The following is a 27,990-nucleotide window of genomic DNA, read 5'->3' as shown; positions in this document are numbered from 1 at the left end:
ATTTCACCTATTGGAAAGTTGGCTACCGTGCACAATACTGATAAAAATGGAGAAAGAAAGAATAAGGATTTGCTTGTTTCACTCACACAATTTTTTTTTTTGAAGCTTGTTACAAAAGCGGTTCAAAAAGGGCATTCATTTGCCTTTGTGATGGAGGTGTACGCGTTGTGAAAGACTGAGCTAGTGTGAAAACCGTAAACAACACACGGTCATGTTTCGTAAACTTTAGTTAGCTAATAAGCGCTGTAGTCTGGGTTCTGAAGAGCGGAGAGGAACAAGTCGTTTGTTCTCTGGGGGGGCCAGTGGCCTTGGACAGGTGCCTTCGTTTGATGGGAGAAGAGAGGGTGGGGCCTGCGTGTACTCGGCTGGCGAGGGTATGGCTCGCAGCAGAGACCCTCAGGCATCCCTGATGCCGTCGGCCGGGGGGCTTCGGTACAGGTATTTCCAGATGGCGTAGTAATGCACAGCAGCGGCCAGGGCCACAAAAACATGCCAGATGGCGTGAGCGAATGGTATCACTCCATCTGACTTGAAAAAGACAACCCCAAAGCAGTAGATGGCGCCACCACAGGCAAGCTCGAAGAGTCCGTCTGTGTTATTCTGTAAGAAATAAAAAAAAAAAAACTACATAAGATTAAGAATACTCTAAAAAAAAATATTTTACCACGTAGACTTCTGATATAAATAGGAAAAACTCTGAAAGGTTGGTGTACCACAGCATGTGTGTTTTGAAGTACCACCACAAGAGGGCACCTGTGACTACAATAAAGTTTGTCCCAATTATTCAGTACAAAAGCTATGGCTCAAGACAACCTCCTACATACTCTAAAAGTGTTTCTTAATAACAGTCCTCTAACCTACTGGGCAGTACATTGTTGCTTTAGTCCTCCATTCAAAGAGATGGAGTTGATCACAGGCCCAGTGATTAGATAGACATGTTAGAGCTGGACTAGCAGAAAATGTAACCTTTCTACACAGTTCTCTTCTCCTCAGCCAGAGAATATGAATAGTGAATACAAATGACAAACTTTCACCGTTGCTTCAAGATCACCTGGGTCATTAGAATGTTAGCAAAGGACCCACAGTGACTGAGCTCATGTATGAGTTCCAAATGAAAGGCAAAAGAAGCAAGCAGACCAGCGAATTCATCTCAAATTTCAACGCAGGGTGAAAGCAGCTTGTTCCAAAAACGGAATCAAGTCAAAACCCCACCTATGGGTTTCAAAAAGGGTCTTTGCTTCTTTAATTACTTGCCTTCAACTAATTAAGTAATTAAATTTAACTACAATTATGATTTGTGTATCACCTTGCAATCAGTGGCTTGGTCCATTCAACCCATACATAATGACACGTATGCACTTTAAATAGAAATGAAAGCAAATGTAAACACTTACCATTGATGTCACGACCAGGGCAGGGGAAAACCCCATCGTCAGATAAAAGGCCAGCTCAACAAGTTTATACCTGCAAAACAGTGATCAATTAATGATTTCAAACAGCCCTGTGAGGAAAAAGACACGCCTGACTGCACTTACACATCACTGATTATTTAACACCCTCAAGATGTAAAGGATATGGTCCGCAGAAAATGGAAAAACAACTTGTTCGTTCCGTGACAGCCGGATCAGGTGACTCACTTTTCATGATAGTTGAAAACGTATATCGTTCCAGCCGCAGCCATCAACCAGACAAACCACCTCATGTGAGAAGCCAGTGGACCAAGCTCTCTCAGAATTAACCTGAGAGAAAGGGTAGAGCGTTACCTTCTCATTCCAACTGTATCACACTGCGACAGATGGAAAACATTTCTAACAATATATAGATTAAATCCATCAATCAATCTGCAGGCTTACCAAGGTGTGTAGGAGGCAGCTATGAAGAAATAGATGACCACTCTGTCACATATGTGGAAACAGTGCTCCACAGTCCTGAAGGAAGAACAAAGAGCTATGATGTAATGTTAAGGAATTGTTTTTTGATAAAGTAATAAACATAGCCTTAAGAATTTTCATAAATGAAATACTGGACAATCTGATCTGGATACTTCTACTGTTATTTGGGTTCAGTTATGAAGTTAGTCAGTAAGAGCATTTTTGTTCTTATTGGCAAAAACAAAATGGGTTTGTTCCCTTTTGTGATAATCTCCATGCTGGTATTTGAATGAACCCAGAAACAATGCCTTCCTGCAATTTTAATCAACGGTTATATCCATTAATTTCAGTCTGCTGCTTAAAGGGCTGTGATTTTAGATAATCCCACTGCTATCTGTGTGGCGTTTGAGCAGCTGACCTCATGTGACTCTTTTTCCAGGTAATGATGTGGAAGACAGTGGAGACAAGGAAAAGTGCACACAGGCCCATCCCATACACCCAGGCTGTGATCTTCTCCCAACGGTCATCCGAGAGCCGATGGAGGAGCGCCATGCCCACAAACGCCGGCACGATGAGGAGCTGCACGCACGCATGCATGCCCGCACGCGCACGCGCACACACGCACACACACACACACACACACAGAGAGAGAGAACAAGCAGAGTACAGTTCAGTCAGGCTGCAGGCAAATGCTGGACTGCTGCTTTGTGTTACCAAATCACGACATTCTTTTGTGCAAAAAATCCGAAAAACGAAGAGAAATGGGACAAATAAATGGTGTTACAGAGCTCAGTGCAGACTAAAATGCTTATCACAGGACTTAGGAAATTTATCTTTCAAATCATTTGAGTCTCCAGTGACCAAAGTACCACACTACTGCCTGATACTCCAGTTATCAGATTTCTTAAAACAGAATAAATAATGATCTGGCTGACAAACAGAAAATTTACAGAACAGGATGTCAGTGTAGGTTCTGATCCATGCACTTCTCAGTACAAACTGCTGTAACTGAACTATTTTACTTGAATCGTCCGTGTCTCGCTCCTATCATGTTTAGTTTTGATAAACATGGCATATTATATAATACACCGATACATCTTTTGCTGCATTAATGTCCTATTCGACAGAAACGTACACACTACATGTCTATATTTTTTTTAAAAAAGGGAGCAAATGTATAGATGTGATGGACCGATGTGTCTTACCGCATGCGTGTAGCAATTGGCTGCATGTTCATAGCATGTGGGCTGATAGCGACAGTTTGCAGCTGCACGGCTGTTCATGAACCTGATGACGAAGAAAGCATGCGTAAATAAATAAACAGAGAAGAATACTGAAACGGTGTCGTTAAAATACATTTCTTCTGAATGTTTTCATCATTTTTACTTTCATTTTGAAATTGCCAAACTTTGGTAGCACTTCACATCTTTTTAGCACCTCCAAATATATGCTTGCGGCCTTGATTACTCTTAGCCCATATACTGATACCACTGTCATCCCGCTGATGACCGTGGTAATGGTACAATTCTGCACCCTAGTAGCCAAGGCAGTGTTCGATATATCGATTTTAGACCGTGTTACGGGGCGCCGCCCTATCACTATCTTACACTATGTTTTTCTAATAGCTGTACCAGCAGGATTTATTTTAAAGTATCGTTGCTAGCTCGCGTTCTGCAAAAACACAGGGCAAAGGCTCTAATAGTTTTACGAATTCGATAGTCACTGGGGTCTGGAATGAGTCATATGCGCATTCAGATTCCAAAGCGTTCTTGCAAACATGGCGGAATTGGGTTACACTGTTCTCTCTGCACATCTGTACATGTAAAGGTGGCTTACAATACAATTACTAAAAGACACAGTAAAAGACACTAGCGTGGTTTCTTTCCTTTTCCTACCCACAACAATGTCATTTCGACTTGTACAAAGAGAGAAAACAGCAACTATAAACATCAGTTTTTGTACAGCCAGCTTTCAGTTCTGGTTAGCTTATGGACGCGTGCATGTTTTTTTGTTCATAATAGCAAGTCCATTTCTATCAAAATGAAACTGTTACTTAGACAACACTATATAGCTAGCGTTGACTCACCTTTGGAAACTATTCACTCTCTTCATTTCAACGATTTAACCGGGCAAATAAATCAACTGAAAGGCTAAAAATAAAACCAGGAAAACAGCCAAAGCAAAGTAAATCGGCCGAGGAGGCCGGCGTTAACTCATATAAATCATACAGTTAATTCAACAAACAATCGCAGCTGATCATTCAAGAGATTGTCCAAAAGGCACTATTTCAAGCGCTTTCTCAAAAACATTACGGCAGTAAATACTGTCTTAGTTACAATCTGAAAGTCATAACCATCCATCCATTCAAGCCGGTGGACATTTCGCACCGCACCATCGTGTACCCCTCTCCACTGACTTCCTCTGTTCTGCTTCTCCAAACAGAACAGCTTTAAGTTGTAATTTTTATGTATTATTCATTTCTTGAACGATGCGTTCTCGGCCAATGTGATAGGGGTAAAAACCGGGCATGAGATCTTGAGACCAATCACGGTTGAATCTAAGTAGACTGACATCGTTTTTCGAGATGACGTTGTGAGTAAGGGGCGGGATGAATGACGGGAGAAGTCACCGAACGTAATTGGTATTCAAGCCGTATGTGATTGTCGGTAACCGCCACTGTAACATAATATTGCTCGGAAGCATGGGCATATGGGGTTGCCAGCACTGTTTTTTAAAAACTGTAGACAGTTTTACCTGAACATATTTGCAAGTTAAGTTCAGGGTATTTTAGAGAACCAGAACAAAATATTTCCCCCTTTTCGCTTAACTCCTAGTTAAAATGTGTAGAATGTAAGGTCGTAAGGCCTCTTAAATTCAAAGAACGCAAACAAACGTTAACTTTGGGCATGTGTGGCGCACCTAAGAGGTCGTTACACACGCACATACAGCCACTGCTTATTTAGAGCACTGGTCATCACCTCTGACGAGCTACGGTAACAAAATAGCAGTATTGTGTTCCTACGTGTAGCCTACATAAGCAATACACAGGTATCCAACTGGTTTCCGGATACACCGTAGTGTTGTGTAATAGTACAGCAACTCAATTGTTCATGAATAGCACTTGATCTCACAGAACGTTTATGTAAGTATCAGTCAAATTACTCCTTAAAATTGGAGTTCTCTTCTATCTAATTATCTCGAGTCTCCAGGAACAGACTGCAGGGTTTTATCTCAAAATGTCATCACTCTGTTTCTCTTCTCTATTTTCTGTCCATCCAAACATGTACTAAGTTAAGAAGCCTCAAGCAATTGAAAATATGAATTCTTACACCATATGTCCTTGTGGAAACAATGAGTCGCTCATACGTAAGCAGTGCAGAGGACACTTTTGAAATAAATAGCCCAGCAGGGTTACCGTCTCTGTGCGGGTCTCCTTAACAGGTTTAAATTGAGCAAGCGGTATGTCGAGTGTGACGTGTGCACCAAGTTTGATTCATTTCTGATTTGAAAAGGCTAATAGTTCAGGGGATTAAGAAGAGAAGATCATGCATTGTGTGGTTTGAAAGAAGATTCTACCTCATATAACATTACAATGGAAGGGCAGTGGACAAGTCAGCTGGAATGAATGTATTATGAAGACAGGCTGACTGTCAATATCCTGTGGAGGTGTGGTAACACTGGGCTTTGACAATGACTTTCACAAGGCCAGTAGGGAGATCTCATTAACCATATGTTAGGATTTGATTTTGCCTCTTAGCAAGTCACCCAGGTCCATTTCTCCTGTGGCACTAGTGATGCAACAGTCCTCAGCGACTTGGTCAAGAGGGATTTTTTTCCACAAATGCAATGCAAATGTTTGTATTATTGTCAAAAGCATATCTGTTGCTCGTGAGTTTGGACAATGTTGAACTAGGGCAGTTTTTTCCAGGTAAACATATCAGTGTTACTGCTCATGTTAATATTTGTACATAAGATGACATCATGTTCTAACAATAGCTATGTGTACTTTATCAAATTAAGTAAGCCAGATAAATGAATGTTTCCTCTGATAAATCTTTACATTGACTCCTTATCTTAACTAAATCTGCTGCGTATACAGAAATAAGAGGCTAGAAAGAGACAGACAGCATTGTGGTTTCTTGGAGTCTCCTGTAGTACCCTGAACTCAGTTGCCAGTCACAGCAACAGTTCTAACAATCCTTTGAAGAAAGAGCTCAGTGCTGGAGGTAAAAGAAGTTCAAAGGTATTATGGTAAGTAGCTGAGAAGATTGACGGCTCCCGTGCTGACTGCATGACCTATTTCTGGGCTGTATAGAAACACACTGTCAATCAAGTACAACACAATCTTTTTGACACACTGGATATGCCATAAAGGTATTTATGACATGAGAATCATTTGACTCGCTTAAACATCAGCTTGTTTTTTTGTTTTGTTTTGTTTTGTTTTTTTTTTGTCACTGCTGGCAAATGCTGGTGAAGTGTATGATAACACTGGCTTTGAGGGAACATGTGACCAAGAGTTAAATAGGTCTATAATAGGTTTAAGTCTGCAAGCTAGAGTGTCTTGGAAAGGTAAGACATGATAGAGACAGACTACTTCTAAGTAACTTTTCATTTACATTTATCTGTCTGTTTGTTCCATTAGAATGTTTGATCAACGGAATGACAAGAGAAGCGGTTTAGATGTTTACAGCTTAAGTAGGAAAAAACTGAATAAAACACCAATATATGCAGTTGTTATTTTGGACGATAAAAGAGTCATTTAAAGCATGATATGACATACAAGAGCTAAAGTCCTGTCATAACTTGTTAGAACCCAAACATTGAAGTTTACGACATTTTGATACTTTGTGTTAAGAGACACTGGCAGATCTCATTTGAAAGGCAACAATCTTTAGTCTATTCAAGGACGATGGAAGTAGCTGTCTGTCCTGTTAACATGCTAAGCATTGCACGTGTGGAACTGGATGCAGACAGAACACATTTCCATGTTAAGCAGTGGAATTACAGAGAGAGATTCTGGGAGCTTTTGTTCTGCCAACACTACATCATAATCCATTTTTCTTCTGTAACCCTTTTCTTCCCTGGCGCCGGAAGGTACTCACGAGTCACACTCCTATTGATATAACAAAACAGAATCCTGGGTTCCCTACCGAGAATGGTGAGCTGGCTGGATCTCCTGTCTACCACTAAAATTGGGACTGGCAGGTCTAGGGCTAGAAAAGGGTTGGATGGCAAATACTAATGGGCGATAACAAAAAGAAAACTTAAGCAAGATGAGAATAAACTAAATAGCGCGGTGCCTCCACTGAAGAAGTACAATACCAGTGCTACCTGGCAGAAAAGCTGTAGATCTTCAGATATAGTTAACATGAAAGCAATAAGTAAAATGAATGATCCCTAATATCAGTATTTCAGTTAAACAACAGTGATGAAATGACACGTTGATGAAATTTAACAAACTGGTGACATTTATTTTACTCTTTTTAACTCCCCATGAAATAAAAATAAAAATGAGTGTGGATATGTTCTTGCGTGCATGTATGTGTGTGTGTGAGAATGTGCATGCGTCTGCGAATGTGTCTGTGGGTCTAATATGAATTAAAACATTAAATAACAAATATTCTTCCAAATCAGTTTTGTCACCATACCCACTTACGTGGAAACCTGACAAATAATAAATCTTGGTAACAGAAAACAATTGCAACACGAATGTTCTCCCCGCACTCGCTATACTAGGCAATTAACTTCACAAAATGGCGGCGAAGCAATACAACTGTAACACAGCGGTTTTACAATGGATACTGATCACAAAACAAAATACAATGAACACACAAGTAAAATTTAGAGTCTTCACTACACCCTTTGCAAGCTTGCAAAATAAACGTTGGGGCCCGTTGTGTTGGTGCACATTGAGACAACTCACAGTTCGTGAAACTCCGAATAGCGAATGAGATCCGACATAGACGGCAGCAAAGTTCACTCACTTGGTTTTGCAGTCGCGCTTACCCCACGGGACGAAAAACAGTCTGGCCTCACGAATTAAACACTGTAGGCTCCTCTCGAGCAGCAGTTCCTCAGCAGGTCAGCTACGATGTGGCTTCACAGGCTGGCAAAGTCCGCTTTCACTCGATTTAGTCCCCGGTTTTTCCGACAGCAAACTTCGTGTCACCAACTCCAACTTCTCTCTCTGCACTTCTCTCTGCAGCAGTAGCTTCTAGATCCTCGCTTAATGTCTCACAGTCTCTGATTGGCTCAACGCACATCACAACTTTAAACTTGTACAGGATTGGTTACATCATTAGGTTTTTCACAACTTTGCGCGGGCAAACACACAGTATTACCAAATAAGGAAAACAAAGGATTATGGTAGATGTAGTTATCTTCAATATACAATGTATGAAGCATTGTTATCAACTAAAATATAATTAAAATTATAAAGGCATTAACAAAGTAAAATGTTTTATAAGGGCCTTACACTCTCCCCCCACCAAAATACAGCATGCCCCCATGCTGTCTCATAGGGCGTCCCAAACTAGGTTTACAAAAAGAGAAACCAATTCGGTGCAGGTGCAACGATCTGAACTGCACCACCAGGCATGAAAATTATTATAGTGTTCAGGAAACTGGACAGCTCCAACTTTAACTGAATGTACATTACAACTGGTAGAGGCCAAGACAGATGTAGTAGGTTCACCTAAAGTATCATAAGTAAATCTCTCAGCTGGTTTTCTCTCCCTCTCTGATCTCCTAACTACACTTGGGGTCCCATCCAACTGATCTAAATCAGACTCCTCTTTGAAAACACTCTCTGGAACACAGTCTTGGTTCCCAACTGTTTCATCAAGAGCTACCCCATCATCCGCTTCTACGATCACTGGTAGATCAGCAGCTGATTCCAACTGTACTACGACTGGCGGGCCTACTGCGGACGCTGCAGCCTCATGCTCTACAGGCACTGTATCCTGGGCACTCCGTCTATAGGACTCAATCATCTCAGGTACATTAAGAATCAAATCCTCAGCATAATTACCATATTCAGACTCTGAATCTGAGGAACAACCGCTTATCTGAGGTACATCAGCTACAGGGTCAGAAATCTGTGCATCACGAGTTCTATTCCTTTCTTTCGCCCTTCTCCGCCTCATGGCTCTGGGAGAACACGTAAATTTGGGATCACTATCAGCACTCAATCTAACCTCTTGTCCTAAGGGCAGAATGTGGTTGCGGTGCATCACCTTAACTGGTCCAGTGCCATCCACAGGCCTCAGTTGATACACTGGGAGGTCAGACATCTGGCTTTCAACCACATAGGGACTTGAGCTCCAACGATCAGCAAGCTTCTTCTTCCCCTTTAGGCCCAGGTTCCTAATGAGAACTCTGTCTCCTGGAATCAGGCAATGATAACGCACTTTCTGGTCATACCGTACTTTGTTCTCTTGATTCATCTTGGCAGCAGTGGACTGAGCCAGCTGATAAGCTGCTTGAAGTTCTTTTCTCATTCTGGACACATACTTGGTGTAAGAGGCTGTGGATGTACCATCTGCAGACACACCAAAACAAACATCAACTGGTAATCTTGCCTCTCTCCCAAACATGAGGAAGTAAGGCGAGTAGCCAGTGGCTTCGTTGGGAGTACAGTTATAGGCGTGCACAAGGTGGGTTATGTGCTGACTCCACTTCTGTTTTTGATTTGGGTCAAGTGTCCCTAACATATCCAAAAGTGTCCGGTTAAAACGTTCAGGTTGCGGATCACCTTGGGGATGGTAAGGTGAAGTCCGAGATTTCCTCACACCTAACATAGTCATCATCTCCTTCACTAACTGGCTTTCGAAATCCCTCCCTTGATCTGAATGTATGCGTGCTGGAAGACCATAATGGATGAAATATTTCTCCCACAAAGTTCTTGCTACAGTTATGGCCTTCTGATCCCGAGTGGGAAAAGCCTGCGCGTAACGCGTGAAGTGGTCTGTTACAACTAACACATTGGACACATTACGGCTGTCTGGCTCAAGAGATAGAAAATCAATGCACACTAGATCAAGGGGTCCTGAGCTGTGCATATGGGATAACGGCGCAGCCCTTTGTGGCAAGGTCTTTCTCTTTATGCACCGTTCGCATGTCTTGCAGTATGATTGCACATCAAGTTTCATGCGTGGCCAGAAAAATCTGTCACGGACCAGGGAGTATGTTTTATCAAAACCTAAATGGCCCGTATGATCATGCAGAGATTTCAAGACAAAACTGTGGAACTGAGTGGGCAGCACAAGTTGCTTTCTTACACGTCCATCAGACAATTTCACCGTTCTATATAGTAGACCTTGCTCAACTGATAACTTATCCCATTCTCTTTTAAATAGCCTAAAATCAGGATGGTCCACTTGGATACTGTCAGCAGGTTGGCGCTGACTTACAGCAAGCCACACTTCTCCTAAACACGAATCAGTTCTCTGAGCTGCTAGTAGTTCACTGGGACTGAACTTGGGTAACTGGTCTGTCACTACAGTTGCTGTCTGACAGTAAGCTTTGGGAAGAGCAGTCACATGAGCACCAATCTGCTGTATGACACAGGGATTGGGGAGATGACTTGATATTTTCCCTGTTGACGCAGACCGGCAGAGAGCTCGCACTCCAGAAGCTGGTACCTCATGCCATTCATCATCAGGTGATGAACTTGGATGTGGACGCCTTGACAGCAAGTCTGCATCGATGTTATTCCGCCCTGGCCTATATCTTAGACTAAAGTTGTAAGTTGACAGAGCAGACAACCAACGGTGGCCAGTAGCATCTAGCTTTGCTGATGTCAGAATATAGGTCAGGGGATTGTTGTCAGTCCTCACTTCAAACACCGCTCCATACAGATAATCATGTAGTCTGTCCACAACAGCCCACTTTAGAGCTAAAAACTCTAGTTTATGTGTGGGATAGTTTTTCTCAGATGGAGACAGGCTTCTACTAATAAATGCAACAGGCCGCAACCCCTCGCTGTGTTGTTGGTACAACACGCCATCCAGGCCATCCATACTAGCATCAACATGCAAGATGTAGGGCTTCTGCGGGTCAGCGAAAGCTAATACTGGTGCCTGCGTCAACCGAGTCTTCAGCTCTTGGAAAGTGCTTTCACAAATGTCACTCCAACGGGAGCCAAAAGGTTCCGAGGGCTTGAAGAAGGTCTTGTCGGTGACTGGCTGCCCAGCTTTCACTCTTTTTGACCGGGAATGAGATGGATACCCTTGCAGCAGCTCATTGAGGGGGCGACACAATCTTGAGAAATCTTTCACAAAACGTCGATAATAGCCACAAAATCCCAAAAAGGATCTGAGCTCTGTCACCGTGTTGGGTCTAGGCCAGGAAACAACGGCCTCTATCTTGGATGGGTCGGTGGCAATTCCATCTTGGGATACTATGTGCCCTACATAGGTGACTGACGTCCTGCCAAATTGGCACTTATCCAGTGACAGCTTCAGACCTTCTTCCTTTAGTCGGTCTAGGACTTTTAACAATCTCTCCTCATGTTCCTCGATGGTTCGGCCAAAAACAATTAAGTCATCCAGATACACTAAAACCTCCAGAAAGTTCATGTCTCCAAGGGTTCGCTCCATTACTCTTTGGAAAGTTGCAGGGGCTCCAGAGATTCCCTGAGGCATGCGTTCAAATTGATAAAAACCAAGTGGACAGATAAACGCTGTCTTCTCCTTGTCGGCCTCACTCATCGGTATCTGGTAGTAACCACTCCTCAAATCTAAAACGCTGAACCACTTACTCCCAGCCAACGAGTGAAGAGCATCCTCAATTCTTGGAACGGTATACTGGTCAGGTATGGTCCTTTGATTTAAGGTTCGATAATCAACACACATCCTTACTTTCCCTGATTTCTTGCGAACAACCACAATAGGTGACGCATATGGGCTTCGGGATTCTGAAACAATGCCATTCTTCTGGAGTTCCTGTAGGTGTCGCCTGACATCCTCTAAGTCAGCAGGGGGTAAACGCCGAGATCTCTCTCTGAAAGGCCGTGCATCTTTCAGTCTTATCTCGTGCATAGTGCTTTTTGAACAGCCGACATCCCACTCATGACATGAGAAAACTCCTTTTCTCTCTAACATCCTTTCACAGAGACGACGTTTTGCATCGTCTGGCATAGGGGAGTTCCCAAAATCAAAGGAAGTCACACTGAGTGTGTCAGGTGGCTCTTTGTCAGTGCTTGCAGTCAGCTGTGGCACCAAGGCAACAGGAAAAATGTGAGCGAGACGAGTTCCCCTTTTCAGAACTACCTCCCTAGTGGAGATATTCTTGATTGTCAATGTGATGCGTTTGCTGGATACAACAGATGCAGGATGCACTTCGGGCCTCACCTGGAGCTTGTTGTGGTGTGGTGTGTCTTCAGGCTGGTCTATGAGTGCTAACTGATCTGTGAAATCACCCGGAAACTTGGATACACCTGTAACAGGTAGTAGTTGCCCTGGACGTAGAGTTAATGGCCTACGCTGAGTGAACCATACTGTTCCATGTTTTCCAGTCTCTTCTGGGGAATTAAACCCATCTGCCTGACTGATGGACTGATAAACTTCTCTAATCATAGGGTGTATGGTCAAAGTGCTTAAAAATCCCTCTCCAGCTTGCTCCCTACAGGAGTCAAATAACTTCTTCACTAAACTAGTGTCTGTCCCTACAAGAATGGCTATGCCCTCATCCTTCACAGGGTCTGGACACACCAAAGCTAAGGTGTCGACTGTCTGAGGCACACCAGCCACAGATTCAGCGAATTCAAGCCTGAGAGGCAGATAACCGTCATAGGGGTACTTGTGAGAACTTAACCCCCATATCTCAAGGTTCTCAATTGGTTGCATAGGTAAATGTTTCAAGTGAGTACTGTAAAAGCTCTTGTACAAAATAGTGACTTGGGAACCACTATCTAATAAAGCCTTTGCATATATACCTTCTATTAGGACAGGTACAACAGAGGTGGGTCCTACCAAACCTGCAGGTAAGCCAGCATCAACAGAGGATGAACAATTCGTGGAACGTGTTTCCCTCGGAGCCCTGCGCCGTTCCCTCACTGAGCTCCGGCAGAGTTTCCCTGCTTCGTATTCCTTTTTATCAGCTTCTCATTAACTTTTCTCAAGTCTTCGGAGCCCTGGCATTCCCTCTTTGTATGCCCATCTTCTCCACACTTATAGCAAAAAAGTCCAGATGGGAGAGATCTGGGAGTTCTAACTCCAAGTGGGGCACTCTGAGCAGCAGCTCCCGACACGCTTGCATTAGACCCAGACTTCATCAACACTTCAGGGCTAGGAGTCACTGTAACTCCACTCAACAGTTTGGACACTTGAGAAGACAACTCTCTAACCTCTCTTTTCAGACTGTCCAATCCAGTCACTGTAGACACTTCAGGAACAGTTGAGGTAGCAACTTTAGCGGCGGGTTTCACACTCTCTCTAGCGTTGACCCAATTCTCCTCCTCTCTCACCTCTCTCATCAGTTGGGAAAAAGAAGGGGGATCTTGCAGTGTGTGACTCATCCTGACACGTAACGCCACCATGTCATTGGTCAGTGCACCTTTAATCAGCTGTTCCAGTCGAGCTCGGTTCATGCCTGCAGCATCAATCCCTCCTTTTAGCAGAGCTCGATGAAGAAGCTTATCCAAACGGTACAAGAAGACAGAGAGCTTTTCTCCTTCCTCCTGATAAGTGTGTCGGAACTTGGCCATGAGATCTGGCCCACTCTCTGTATTGCCATAGACTGTCTCAAGAGCAGCTAGATAATCCGTGGCAGTAGCAGAGGGATTGCTAACCTTCAAAAATCTAACAATGTCAGCAGCAGGTCCTTTCAAACTTTCAACAATGCGCTGCTTCTTAGCTGCTTCACTACACTGCCACTCACCTACCATTTGAGTAGCCTGCTCCATCCAGGCATCATATTCCTCCTCGCATGATGGAACAGGTTTCAGCCCAGAAAACAATCTCAATTTTCTGTAGCTAGGCCCATCAGCAGACACCTGATTACACTTGTCTACTAGTCTGCCTATGGCATTCACTAAATCCGTATTCACATCTGCATTCGAGGACCCCTCATCAGAGACAATGACCCTAAGATCCCTAAGGGATTTGCCCTCTTGTTGAAGTAGTGTCATCAGTTTTGAGTGGAAACTTATATCAGAACCTGGAACTACCAGACTTTCGACAAGGTGCACAGGCCAGGGTCCCACTTCTCCCTCAATCCCTACCTCTGGAGGTACATTATTAGGGTCTAAATCAGAGCTTGTCTCTACTAATATGAACAACTGACGACCAGTCGAGTCCCCTCGACGACCACGAATCTTAGTATGTCCAAAGACTTTCACTGTATTTAACACTCTGGCTACAGTCTCATCCACCACATCTAAAGGTACATTACCCAGCACAACAGCACGGGACAGACAAACATTCTCTTCACGACTCCATTCCACAACCTGAGTGAGTTCCATAGTGTCTGCAACCAGCGACCACCAATATCACACAATAAAATGTTCACAACCACACTAAACTAACCTTTCCCTGTCTGGTAAACAGGATAATCCCAGCGGTGCCTCCAAAAATGTAACCCTTTTCTTCCCTGGCGCCGGAAGGTACTCACGAGTCACACTCCTATTGATATAACAAAACAGAATCCTGGGTTCCCTACCGAGAATGGTGAGCTGGCTGGATCTCCTGTCTACCACTAAAATTGGGACTGGCAGGTCTAGGGCTAGAAAAGGGTTGGATGGCAAATACTAATGGGCGATAACAAAAAGAAAACTTAAGCAAGATGAGAATAAACTAAATAGCGCGGTGCCTCCACTGAAGAAGTACAATACCAGTGCTACCTGGCAGAAAAGCTGTAGATCTTCAGATATAGTTAACATGAAAGCAATAAGTAAAATGAATGATCCCTAATATCAGTATTTCAGTTAAACAACAGTGATGAAATGACACGTTGATGAAATTTAACAAACTGGTGACATTTATTTTACTCTTTTTAACTCCCCATGAAATAAAAATAAAAATGAGTGTGGATATGTTCTTGCGTGCATGTATGTGTGTGTGTGAGAATGTGCATGCGTCTGCGAATGTGTCTGTGGGTCTAATATGAATTAAAACATTAAATAACAAATATTCTTCCAAATCAGTTTTGTCACCATACCCACTTACGTGGAAACCTGACAAATAATAAATCTTGGTAACAGAAAACAATTGCAACACGAATGTTCTCCCCGCACTCGCTATACTAGGCAATTAACTTCACAAAATGGCGGCGAAGCAATACAACTGTAACACAGCGGTTTTACAATGGATACTGATCACAAAACAAAATACAATGAACACACAAGTAAAATTTAGAGTCTTCACTACACCCTTTGCAAGCTTGCAAAATAAACGTTGGGGCCCGTTGTGTTGGTGCACATTGAGACAACTCACAGTTCGTGAAACTCCGAATAGCGAATGAGATCCGACATAGACGGCAGCAAAGTTCACTCACTTGGTTTTGCAGTCGCGCTTACCCCACGGGACGAAAAACAGTCTGGCCTCACGAATTAAACACTGTAGGCTCCTCTCGAGCAGCAGTTCCTCAGCAGGTCAGCTACGATGTGGCTTCACAGGCTGGCAAAGTCCGCTTTCACTCGATTTAGTCCCCGGTTTTTCCGACAGCAAACTTCGTGTCACCAACTCCAACTTCTCTCTCTGCACTTCTCTCTGCAGCAGTAGCTTCTAGATCCTCGCTTAATGTCTCACAGTCTCTGATTGGCTCAACGCACATCACAACTTTAAACTTGTACAGGATTGGTTACATCATTAGGTTTTTCACAACTTTGCGCGGGCAAACACACAGTATTACCAAATAAGGAAAACAAAGGATTATGGTAGATGTAGTTATCTTCAATATACAATGTATGAAGCATTGTTATCAACTAAAATATAATTAAAATTATAAAGGCATTAACAAAGTAAAATGTTTTATAAGGGCCTTACACTTCCTTTTCTTTTCTGGAAGCAGAATGTTGTTGGACCATCAAAATATGTTAAAGCCTCACTCCCGTTATTGTTTAGATCAATTTTCATAAAACAAATGAACACATTAATAAGTAAATAGACAAATAGAATAGTTTCATCATGTAGCAATTTCTAAATGACAGTAAAGGATGGAAGAGTCCCTAAACACAAAAGTCAAGAGCATGGAGCATGTTTTGACTAAGCGAATCACAAGGTGCCAAAAAAAAAAAAGATTGGCACAAAAGTTTTGGGGGTATGTAAGTGAAGCACTTTACAAAAGACATTGGCCGTCACTTGGACAGTGTCCACAAAAGCGCTATCTTAAGGCCGTGGATCCTCCAGTGTTCGTGCCAAATGAGGCTTTGTGTAGAGGAGATAATATGGATGTTGCGATGTGCCAGTGCAGTACAGACCACAGTGTCCAAGCGCCCTGTGATCCTTTCTAATGTATTACACGACGTTGTCCAGAGTCAGACGGCCTGCAGTAGCACCAAATATACAACTGCAGTCTGCGATCCCGTCTAATTCATTACACAACTTTGTCAAGAGTCAGACGGCCTCCGATAGCACCGACTGCAGTCTTAGGTTTGTGACAGGGAAGGAAATGAAACATTTTTCATCCGACAAGTAATTTCCGGTGGTGGTAAAAGTGAGCTGTGAGAATTATTTATTTATTTATTTTTTTATGAAAGTGTGATGTGCGTATCACTTGTTTCAATGTGACGGCTTGACTGAATTAGGTCCTTAATGTTGTTTGGATGGGTATAATGTCAAACACATGCTAGTTAAAGGACTTGGAGCATAAAGATGTGAGATTTTTTTTTGTCTCAGACTGTGTGATACTGTCTCATTTGCTGGTCAAAGTGTCACGCACAGTAATCATCTACTGTATTTGTTTAGAACCACTGAATATAAGTCTTAACACCATCTTAATTTAACTGTGACAATTAATGACATTTAAGGAATTGTCCTGCAAGGAGAATTAATTAGGCCATGTTGTAACATACCATAATCTTTTATAAAGTGCGGTAAGTATCAGGCTCAGCCTCTTGATCAGGCCTGGAAATACTCACTAGGAACTACTGTTTTTTCTCAGAATGAGGATTAACCAGTGAATGAACACAGACTTAATGTAATTAATGTTCCTAATAGGTCGTGCTGCTACACACTATTTTTGTAAAGTTTTGGCAATGTCCTGATAGAGTCTAAGTCAATTGTGAGTATCACTTACTCACAGCGGACTTAGAATCCTTAGTAAGATCCCAGTGTAATTCAGTGTAACATGAATTAAAGTGTAACATGAATCACAGTGTAAGTGTAAGTAGTGTTGTTTGTGTTTCTTTGGCTCATGACAGTCTGTCTTATTTAAAAGGTAAAAAAAAAAGAGGACATCATTAACCATCACTGCTGAGACTGTTCAGTGACCTGACAGTTCTCTGATGGTACTGATCCTAGTCATCTCTCCTTGAATATAAATGGTAGAATTTGAGAATTAATCTGCAGCCACTTGTTTTGTATATTTTTACATCATGGCTTCTGCATATTGCTCTTCTAACCCAAACACTAACACACCTAATCAACCAATTCAAGAGCTGTATCTCTGTTTAAGTCGTTTAAATGCTTGGCAGGGACAAAAATGTACACTACTGAGGTTCGTTACAGTGAGTGGCAGAGGAAACCACTGTTGTGCTTACTTGTCTAAAGGGACAGGTGAAAAGAAATCCAGGGAGGTCCCCTGTCTGAGGCAGATCATGTGGGAGAGGTGTTGCCTTACAGTAACAGAGGGAAAGGCAGCAGGTCAAGGCCACTGTGTTTCATAACAGGGAGGCACCTGAGAGGGAGAGCTGAAACAATGGCCCACAGACTCAGCAGAGCGAGGAAAAGTGAAAGCAATAGACACAACTGCTTTACATATGGCCCCAATTCCTTAAATTCATGTCACATGGAAGCTACTATACTGCCTTCAACTCACTGTTTGACTTCACGTTTTATTTCTTCTGTAGTCTATGACAAATTTTAAGTTAACTAGGATTTGGTAAATGTCAGTCTGTTTTACTTTGAGGGAACTATTATATTTAGTGGGATTTTATTTTACTAGCAGTGTACTTCTGAAATGATGTGAGTATAAAGAAATAAGCGGGCTGAAGAAAGTTACATATCAAATGTTTGTTTTTAATCAGTGCCCTGTTCATCTTAAAATATTTCCTCACTGGCTAAGTGAGGGGACAAGTCTTTATAATCTATCGGCTTTCTTAGTGCTTTTTGGATGAATTCAGTCCATGAAATATGACCCAAGTCAACCACATTTACATTTCTCCCTAACGCCCTTCTCTTCAGAAACCCAGATCTCTTCAGAAACCCAAGGAGCAGGGCTGAGAGAGAAATCAAAACAGCATGACAACAAGAGTAAAAGCTTCATCAAGGGGAGTCATTTTAAATATGTTTCCCTGTTAAAAAAATAGAGTTATGACATAGGAAAAGAAATATTTTTTGTCAAAAGTTCAAAAGGGTTTCTCCTTTTCAGATGATCCAATGCAGTCGCCTTGGTCCGACCCAGTCCCTTAACATCGTGTAAGAACCATCTATAAAACTTTTGTCTGATAGACTCCCATCACATCTCCACTCATCACACACTGTTTTATAGAACTTCATGTATGATATAAAGAAACACAAGTTAAAAAGTCTTTTGTAACATGTTAACTTGAAACTGAAACTTTATGAGCAGTAAGAAAACCAGTATTTTTAACAGGTTAGAACGTTACACCACACCCAGAGTAGCATGTGAATCTGTAGTCACGCAGTCAGTAGGTCCCAGCAGAGTGAGGGACAGAGCAGTGTCTGTTCCTGTGAGCAACACAATGCCCCTGAGGCATCTCTATCAGACACAAGAGGTACAGGCTCAACCAGTCCCAGCATTTGAACTCTTTTATGGAGGAGTGTTTGTGTTCAAGGCTAATCCTCATTGTCTACATCTCCACAACAGCAAGTTTGGACTTAGCCTTCCATGCTGGACACAGTGGTTTGAGAGGAATGCGATCGCTATTTATTTTATAGAGTGACAGTTAGTATTTTGTTATAAAAAACATATTCAGAAAAAATAAACATTACTTAATGTAAATTCATGGATTACAGAATAATTACATGCAAACCCACCAGAAATTCAATTTGTCTCTCTTAGGTAGACATTCAAAACATTATTTCTCTCATGAAATATTCTCAGTGGTAATATAATTGTAATTGTCTATAAAGCCATACCTATTCTGTCAACAAAGATGTCAGAACTGACAGCATTTAATATCAGTCTGCTCACCCCACAGTCTACTCCTAACACATAAAGAACCACTCGAATCAGGCAGCACTTCTAGAGAAGTGTGTGTGTGTGTGTGTGTGTTTTACTCTACGTTCTTAACTGTACCTAACAACATAGAGCAAGTCTTATCATTATGAAGCAGTTAAATATTTATTTAGTACTTAGTGCAACTTGACCTTTGACTCTCAGGCTACACGTGTGCTAATCACAAAGGTACAATTATGATCTAATACTTCTGCTCTTTTGATTGTTGTTTGGAGAGTGTTGTGTACAAACTCCAACTGTGGCACTACCATCAGTAACCAATCAAATTGAAGTGATTATACCACCTCTACATCATATGACATTAAAAATAGCAATTCATAATGAGCTTTAGTTGAACTGTTACAGTTCCCCCCTTTAAAATTCTCTCCTGACCGCTCTATACAACTCCACATTTGTTTAGAATGCCATATTTTTTTTAACATTCACCAATCTGATGGAGTTTACTGTGCAGGCTTAAAGACAGCATATACCCAGTGTGCGCTCTCGTGGAATGTGTTCTGTTTGGTGTCATATTTAAAATTATGTGTCTTGGACCTGCATCTGTCTTTGCAGATCCTACACAAACAAGGCTGAAGCAAGTACAATTGTTACACAGTCTACGTTCAGCAGTAAGCAAGACTTAATCTTAATCCACAAATTAGCAAAATTAATCCAGTTAAACAAACACCTCGAAATAGATTGTTGATATTTCCTCGCAGGATGTTTCTGCTCAGTATGCATTAACCGTTATCCGGTTCCTAGAAATGGTGCACAGACTCACAGTTGAGTTGGATTAGGTGATGTTTCAGGAAGCATATGGGTTCTCTACCAGGTTTAACCTAAGCTCAAGTTCCTGTATTAACACTGATTGGAGTTTAAACCGTTTATTGAAGCTCAATTATCATTGTTAAGAGATGATGTATCATAACACACTCCAGAAAAAAAATTAGCAGCAAGTGACAAATATTGTAGTAATGTTGCCCAAATTTACTTCATTTTAGCTATAGATTTAGAAAGCTGCTCTCTCCTTTTTATATAGCAGTTGTAAGAGCAATGTGATCCTGAGAATAGTCTTTAATTAAAATTCATTGAAGAGGGATTTTCCCAAAACCCTCTCTCTCTCTCTCTCTCTCTCTCTCACACACACACACACACACACACACACACACACACACAAACATGAACAAACACACAGTTACTCACCGTTTCAACTTTGTTTTCTGGAAATCTAATCCAAGCATTATTCGCTCCCGTGCAACAAACACCTGGACCTCTTTACAAAAACAGATAGCATAGATACAATAAAAAAAAAAGAAAAATGAAATATGTAGAAAAGTTGATCCGACTGACTGGCTGTTCTGCTCTCAGTCCTCAGTCAGTCTCCTCCCACTATCAGACCAAAGTACTTTTTTTCTCCCGGACCTCGGACCCTGGAGGTTCGTAGGTTGTCACCATTTTGGTCTGGTCCCAGCGTGTGGCAGCAGAGCTCTGCATCACGACCAGTCTGATAGGGGCCTGATTGGCACCGGGGACTGGGTCCGGCGCGTACTCCTTGGTGGGGTCTTTGCCCTGGCAGTCGTAGAGTATACACGATATGAGGAAGACGAGGAGTAAGATGACATAGCTTGCAATCAATATGATGAGGTTCAGAGTGACAGGGTCGATCTCCACGTAATTCTCCATGAAACCCATCGCGGCTGTTTCATAGCAGGGGGGCCCACGGGCCCTGAGCTGCACCGAATGGAGGCCGGATACTTCTGCTGTCTCCTTTAGAGGTGGTATTAGTGTGCCAACAGATGAGGAGATCTCTCAATCTCTCTCTCTCTCTCTCTCTCTCTCTCTCTCTCTCTCTCTCTCTCTCTCTCTCTCCCTCTCTCTCTCTCTCTCTCTCTCTCTCTTTCTCTCTCTCTACTTCCTCTACCTCCCTCTCTCTACCTCTCCCATGCACAGATCAGAGTGGATGGTGTGGCTTTGCGGTAAAAATACTTTAATCCTCTCTGCGTCTACAACCTTGAATTTCTTTGGCCACTGATTACAGCAGCTCAATTTAATAACGAAGGGCCACCATTTTCATTTTGCAGACATCCATACACCAAAAAGAATCCAATGAGTTAATACAATATTTCAGAGAGAAAGACTGGATCCTAGTCTCTGCTGCAGAAAGTAATAGCACAGTGCGTTCAGTATGCCTCAGTTTTACGCAGTGTTGTAAAAGGATAAAAGAGGGAGAGGACTGTGATGTCATAGATGTGGTAATGGTAATGGAAAGTGTAATTAGAATGAGAATGGGGGTGGGAATGTCCAATTGTACTGAAATTTATTTCAGATTTGGCATGTGGTCATATAGACAGCGTATATAGTATTCATTTCTCCACTATTATGGCCTTAAAAGTGGTTGCCTGAACTTTTTTGAAGATTATCAAGTGGACTTGAGTTTCATATTTACAAATATGCTGAAAGACTAGCTTTTGTCATTGGTGTACCTCTTGTCATCCTTGATTGTATCTGTGCTGTGTGTGTGTGTGTGTGTGTGTGTGTGTGTGTGTGTCTGTGTCTTTGTGTGTGTGTGGGGGGGGGCATAATCTTAATCTTTATTGTTAGGAGGGATTGAGAAGGAGCCATCTGCCTCCACGAGAATTCCTAGAACAGTCAGTGAAGAGAACTGCTAGAAGAAAAATACATATCTATACCCGTATATTTTGGATTCATTTCTCAAAACCCTTACTCTCTAAAAGTTTCCTTTTTTTTTTTTTTTTGAAAAGCATACCAGTGCTGACATTCTTACCACTCATAAACAAGAGCAGCTGATGTCATGTGTTCCTTTGGTCATAGTGACATAGTGACTGTTGACAGACTCTTTGCTTGTGGATAATGGTATACATGTATGCCAGTCATGTGTGGTATGTATAAGGGATATATAAATATATATATATATATATATATATATATATATATATATATATATATATATATATATATATATATATATATATATATATATATATATATATATATTAGTGTGTGTGTGTGTGTGTGTGTGTGTGTATGTGTGTATATATGTATGTATGTATGTATGTGTGTGTATATATATATATACGTGTGTGTGTGTGTTTGTGTATTGTCTGGCATATATATGGTACATGTGTAGTATATGAAAGAGGATCATTTAATATTCATGAGTTGAGGGATATCAGCAGCTATCTTACACACATTCCCAAGAAACAATGTACAAATAAAGGAAGACAAAAAAGTGGCTTTCATTGTTCTCCATCCTTCCGTATGATTAATAACAAATACTAATGGTTTATTAATACTACAGCCCTGAGGCATACCGCTGATACCAGAGTGAAAAATCTTGATATGCCAGTATTGGTGGACAAGCATTGTGCTATGTCTGTTTTAGACAGCAGAGGGCAGTCTTCAGTAGAGATTTGAGGTTCTCTTGATATGATGGATATAGCACCATCTGTAGGAAGGAAAGTCTGAGCTTTGACCCAGACTAAGCGCCTACTGTACAATACAGTGTAGGATGTCAGCTGAACTCCCTTGTTCCAGCGCTGCCTCATATGTAATCGCACCAGTATTGAGTCATTTACAATGCCCAGGATACCGTCAGAAAGAAAGATCACGGATGACAACGAAACTCTGCGAATGATATGTGTTGCACTAGGTCAATTTGCGGGGGAGAAATCAAGCTGTAATCATTCAATTTGTCGCTGAACCAAAACCAGCTCCAGTTGCTTTAAGAGAGTAGTGATTACCTACAGGTTTGAAAAACAAGCTTAAAAGCACAATTGGTTCCAGACTAGCAGTGGCGTAATGGCATAAACTCAAGCCTCATTTGCTCGTTTGGATGCTATTTGACCTAAATGCTTCCCACACTTGTACAGATACCAGCAGTTACATGGATTGTTCTTATCGACACCACACAGCAGTTCAGCAAGCAGCTTTTTCTCTCCTCAAGCTTTATGCAGAAAAACAGATGGTAAGCAGTAATGGCAAAGACAGACATGAGATGCAGCATGTAACAAGTACCCACGGTAAAAGTCTCTAACAAACTACATGTGTAAATCGACATCTTCTTTATTTTCTTTTTCTTGCTTTCTCCATATTCTTTTAGAACTGCTCCCCACTTTAACTGAAGGCACACGACCCACCTGGATAAAGGATATCCCAGTGGTTATGAATTCAGGCTGTTTTGTTAGTTGACTGTTTAATTGAGTTATTTGGTAATGTGGTGTTTTTGTAAAGCTATTTGCAGTCAGGGGATGCTCTTATCATTTCTCCAATCAGGTAAACAGTTATGTCAAGTTTGTCTATTCGTGGTTTGGTATGGGCTAGGGTGGGGTTTGTTCTGTCTGGACCGGAGATAGAACTGGTGCCAGGGTGTCCAGCATGAGACAGAAAGTGAGAGTGAATAAGGGGCAGGAGAGAGAGAGAGAGAGAGAGAGAGAGAGAGAGAGAGTGAGGAACAGCGTGAAGTGGTGAGGGTTAGAGAGAGAGAGAGAGAGAGAGAGAGATAGCATGGGACAAGGAGGGGGGGGGTGTTTTAAATGACAGACTCTGAGGGGGAAGAGATAAAATTGCGACCGCTGTCTGCTTGTTTTTACAGAGTGGCACAAACAGACAGACATCTCTCCCTGTGCATCACAAACATCCTGAAGCCCAGGCCCACCCTAGCCCACCCCTCTATTTAAACACTACACAAAACAGGCAAGAGCTCTCAATCCCCTCCGTGAACTCTCAGGAGACAGACAGTTCCTCTCAGCCGGAAATACTCTCAAATTACTCTGTGTCAAAAGATAATGAGAGAACCCGAGTTAGACAAACTATGTGCTCATTTCCTCTGAAATCAATTCAAATCTCAATCACACAAACATTTTTACATATTGTCCGCCATTACACATACAACAGCACTAGAGTGTGTGTAGCCTTAAAATGATATCTATAACAATAATTTTATGGCATTGTTCATTTAGTTAGTAGTTTCTGAAATACGTTCAAGTGAATAAAAGGTTGAAGAGCTGGAATATATTCTGTACAAATGTGAATGAATGTTAACAAGCCAACTGCCGTGTTAGCATTCATTCTGCTGAGTTTACTTGTGTTTATTAATATAGTTCAAACATTTGATCGTTATATTTCCACTTGAGTGATAGCTCACTTTGATTGTTAGGAACGCCCTCCCAACGCTTGCAACAGGCTATCTTTATCTACAATGTTGCCAAAGTGTCGTGGCCATCCAGAGTGTATGGTTTCCCTCTGACGTTAAAGATGTGTCATTCACACTCTAAAACATCCCTGGATCCTGTCGCCATCCATAGGTTCTACCTCAGGACGCGAAGAGGGTACCGTGAATTTTTCTCGCCTACAAGAGGAATTAAAACTTCAATTCATATGAGGACCAAAATATTACACAGTGGTTACAAGGCAACTCAAAGTTGAGGATACGTGAGAGCAAGAGAGAGTGACTAAACAAATCTTCTCTCGCCAGACATAAGGGAACAGTTACCCTTAGAGAACACAGTACAGTCAGGCAGTTTTTGTACGGGACAGATGTTGAAAATTTAAATCTATCTTTCATGCTGTCAGAGTGGAGGCCACTGCAGAGATGTTCCAAGAGGTGAACGAGGGGGAAAGCAGGTTGTGCAATATTGAGTCAACTCATGGCAGCTCCTTCAAAACATCTCAGCCACTCTTCTCAGTCCCTTTACGCAGTCAGAAGACTGTGATCTACACTGCCAGTTTGGGTCAGCATGTGTTTGTTTGTTTGTGTGTGTGTGCGCGCGTGTGTGTGTGTGTGTGCACGTGTGTGTGCGTGTATGTGTGTGTGCTTGTGCGTGCGTGTGTGTGTGTGTGTATGTGTGTGCGTGCGCACGCGTGTGTGTGTTTTTCATACTTCTAATTCAGTGTGTAGTTATAAAGACTGTAACCACTGACTCACATTTGCTCCAGCTCTGTACCTCTGAGGGGAAACCCAGACTTAATTCACTAGATGATACAATCTGAACCTGACCCAGACTCTCTGTCCCTCAGTGAGGTGCAATAGGATTGAGTACTGGGTAAAAATGTTATTTTACAGTACTTCTTCGACATCCCCTGTCTGTTTCTGATTCTTTTAACCCCACAACACAAGTTATAACAGACCACACAATAGTTTTACTGTGTTTTTGTAATATTGTGACACTCCCCCCTCCCCCCATTAGGTTTCAATAAAAAACTGGAAAGAGACGCTGATCTCAGAGAAGAGTGTCAAATCACCTCTGGGTTTGATAATGGGCATGGGCTGAATAGTGTACCCCCAACAAACAGCAGTGAGCAGAGCAGCGGCGGCCCAAACACTAACTCACAGATCAGACAGCGGTTCAGAGGACTTCTTTCCTTCCTGAGGGGTGGACTGTTTGTGTCCGCCAGTCCTCCTGCTCGTCTTCAGGGTGTGGGAACGGGCTCCTCCAAAAACTCGGCACTTCCTCTAGTCAAGGACCGAGCAAAGCAGAACCAGCTGGCTGGCCACATGACCTACATTTAAAAGCCAAGCTTCAGAGTGAATGTACGGGGAGCATGCAGCAGGCGTCTAACTGCAGTGGATGGGTCTTTGGTGATGGTGTGTGATCCTCTGGGTTCTGTAATGGCCCTCCCTTATATATCTTTAGATAATTTGGCTTCATTCCCTGAGTGGGCTTTTGAAACACTTGTGCATTGCGATGGCTTTTATTTACTTTGAATCGTTCAAAAAAGATTGTTTGACTTTAAGATTTGTTTAAATTTCAGTGTAATAGCGCTGGTAGTAAAGTTTAATTTTTAAATGTTTAATAATGAACACGATCAAGTTTTTAAGAAACAGAATAGTTTAGAACATAAACATCTATCTATTTGTCTATCTATCTATCTATCTATCTATCTATCTATCTATCTATCTATCTATCTATCTATCTATCTATCTATCTATCTATATGTGCAAATATATAGTAAATGTACAGAGTATGGATTACTGTAGAAATATGTATTAGTCAAAGATGAGGTATAATTCCACTGTATCGTGCAGTAATAACCGAGTAATTACCAAACAATAGAAAATAATGCCGACAGCCATCTGTGCCTTAGCACAAACTAATCATGAACTCGAAAGTTATTTATGTTGATAATTATTCTACATGTGCCTGGATCCCTGGACTGAACAGGTTAGTCTGAGATGTCTTGGTGTGTTTATACAGCTAGGCTATTGTTTTCTGTTCTTTGATTAGCATGCTTATTTATACCTGATGTAATGTGTCTGTAATCCTTTTTTAAACAACACACCAAGGCAACGTTATGACTGGGGGCTCTTGGCCTGAACCTGCACATGCTGTCCATCATTCATAATAACAAGTCAACAGGGAGCAATAACACAGACTGTCTGAGACTCGCTCCCCTCTCTATACTCCCCACACACGTCATCGCAAACACTTCTCCACTCTTTCCTAGGCAGTGCCAGGAGGAATGTCAGCAACTGATTGAAAGCCTAGTTCAGAACCGTTCCGAGTTCACATTAAACTGGCTCCCGCAGTGGCTAACAGTAACCTATTCACACTACAGCTGGAGGAGGTACCGCTACAACTCATGTCCCGCTGTTAGTGCTGGGAACCATTTGAGCCTCCTGACTCCGCAAAAGCCGGCTCTCTCAGGCTCCCATGCTGTTCAACATGCCCGTGGCACTGTGTGTGAATATCTACCTACTGAGTGTGGCAAACAAGTGTGCTTTCAAATCTGAAAACAAAGACACAAGTCTGCACAAGACACACACGCACACACACACACACACACACACACACAAACCCAAAAAGTGTCTCCAAGGATATCAAAGTATTATAAACACAAGCTACACAGAAACCATTTCTTTTAACCAACATTGAACCACACGTTCTTTCTGGACACAAAAATGAATGTCTTTCATTCACATCTCATTTCATTTGCCATATATGCACATATGTTTTGTTGTTGTTGTTGTTGTTGTTGTTGTTGCCGTTGTTGCTGTTGGTTTTTAAATAAGAAGCTGTTAAAAGTTTCCAGCATTGTCCAAGTGGAAAGCTGGCTCATTTCACAGGCCATTAAAGCAGACTGACTGAATACATGAAAGAATACTTGGTGCTGTGAAGAAGCTACTTCCCATGACATCACTATTATATGTCGGATGACCTGTGCAGCTGTGTCAGACACACCCACTCATTTCCTCCCTAAACCATCCCGATTATTTAGATAATTCACATCGGGGGGGAAAAAAAACCCTCTGCTGCCTGCCAACATCATTCTTGGCACACACAGCTGAATATTTGAGACTTAACACACCTTGCACACGCTGTTGGCTGTGTCAGACCAATATTATTAGTGATTACCACCTCTGTACTGGATATATGAGAAATTGTGGTTTCAGATGTTTGTACTTTGGCTTTACAGATTCAAATGAATTTTCAATCTTGTTTTGGAAAACTTGAAGAGCTTGTCGTAGAAACTGTGCTCCTATTCAAAACTCTTTCAAATGTACTCCTTATCTGAAAAGAAAAACAGCGATGAACATAAATGCACTTGTTCTAATTGTAATGTTTTCTCCATTACAATCTGTCGAAATTCTCATCAGATAAAGTAATGGTCATAACCGTAAGCATTTTAGTGATCAGTCTGATGAAAAATGAGGCTAGTTCGTGTTGAAAGAGAAAAAAAAATGCCCAAACATTTTAGAAACGATTTTGTCATTTGAAGAAATACTTGGTACCATATACCTGGTATATGGCTATTTTAG

At 41.8% G+C, this 27,990-nt stretch overlaps 1 protein-coding gene across 2 annotated transcripts; it reads right to left on the bottom strand.

The window, feature by feature from the left end:
- Position 1: 1 nt before the first annotated feature.
- mmd (monocyte to macrophage differentiation-associated) lies at positions 2 to 20,561 on the bottom strand. Of its 2 annotated transcripts, none has more exons than XM_030790910.1 (7): positions 20,418 to 20,561; positions 3,077 to 3,158; positions 2,290 to 2,450; positions 1,854 to 1,928; positions 1,638 to 1,739; positions 1,395 to 1,464; positions 2 to 600 (listed from the first exon to the last, which is right to left on the bottom strand). In XM_030790910.1, the coding sequence occupies exons 1-7, from the start codon at positions 20,453 to 20,455 to the stop codon at positions 397 to 399; spliced, it is 732 nt and encodes a 243-aa protein (XP_030646770.1). In that variant the 5' UTR covers positions 20,456 to 20,561; the 3' UTR covers positions 2 to 396. The 2 variants fall into 2 exon arrangements, with proteins under 2 accessions (XP_030646770.1, XP_030646771.1); XM_030790911.1 differs by lacking the exon at positions 20,418 to 20,561 and adding an exon at positions 3,958 to 3,983.
- Positions 20,562 to 27,990: the final 7,429 nt, after the last annotated feature.

Source organism: Chanos chanos, chromosome 13, assembly GCF_902362185.1.
Source record: "Chanos chanos chromosome 13, fChaCha1.1, whole genome shotgun sequence".
In the NCBI taxonomy this organism is placed as follows: domain Eukaryota; kingdom Metazoa; phylum Chordata; class Actinopteri; order Gonorynchiformes; family Chanidae; genus Chanos; species Chanos chanos.
This window is presented reverse-complemented; position numbering and strand designations above follow the sequence as displayed.

Coding starts and splice junctions, on each gene's coding strand:
- mmd (XM_030790910.1), bottom strand. CDS start 20,455: ATGCTTGGATTAGATTTCCAGAAAACAAAGTTGAAACG. Junction 2,451..3,076: donor CCAATTGCTACACGCATGCG/GTAAGACACATC, acceptor GCGTGCGTGCAG/CTCCTCATCGTGCCGGCGTT. Junction 1,929..2,289: donor TGGAAAAAGAGTCACATGAG/GTCAGCTGCTCA, acceptor TTCTTCCTTCAG/GACTGTGGAGCACTGTTTCC.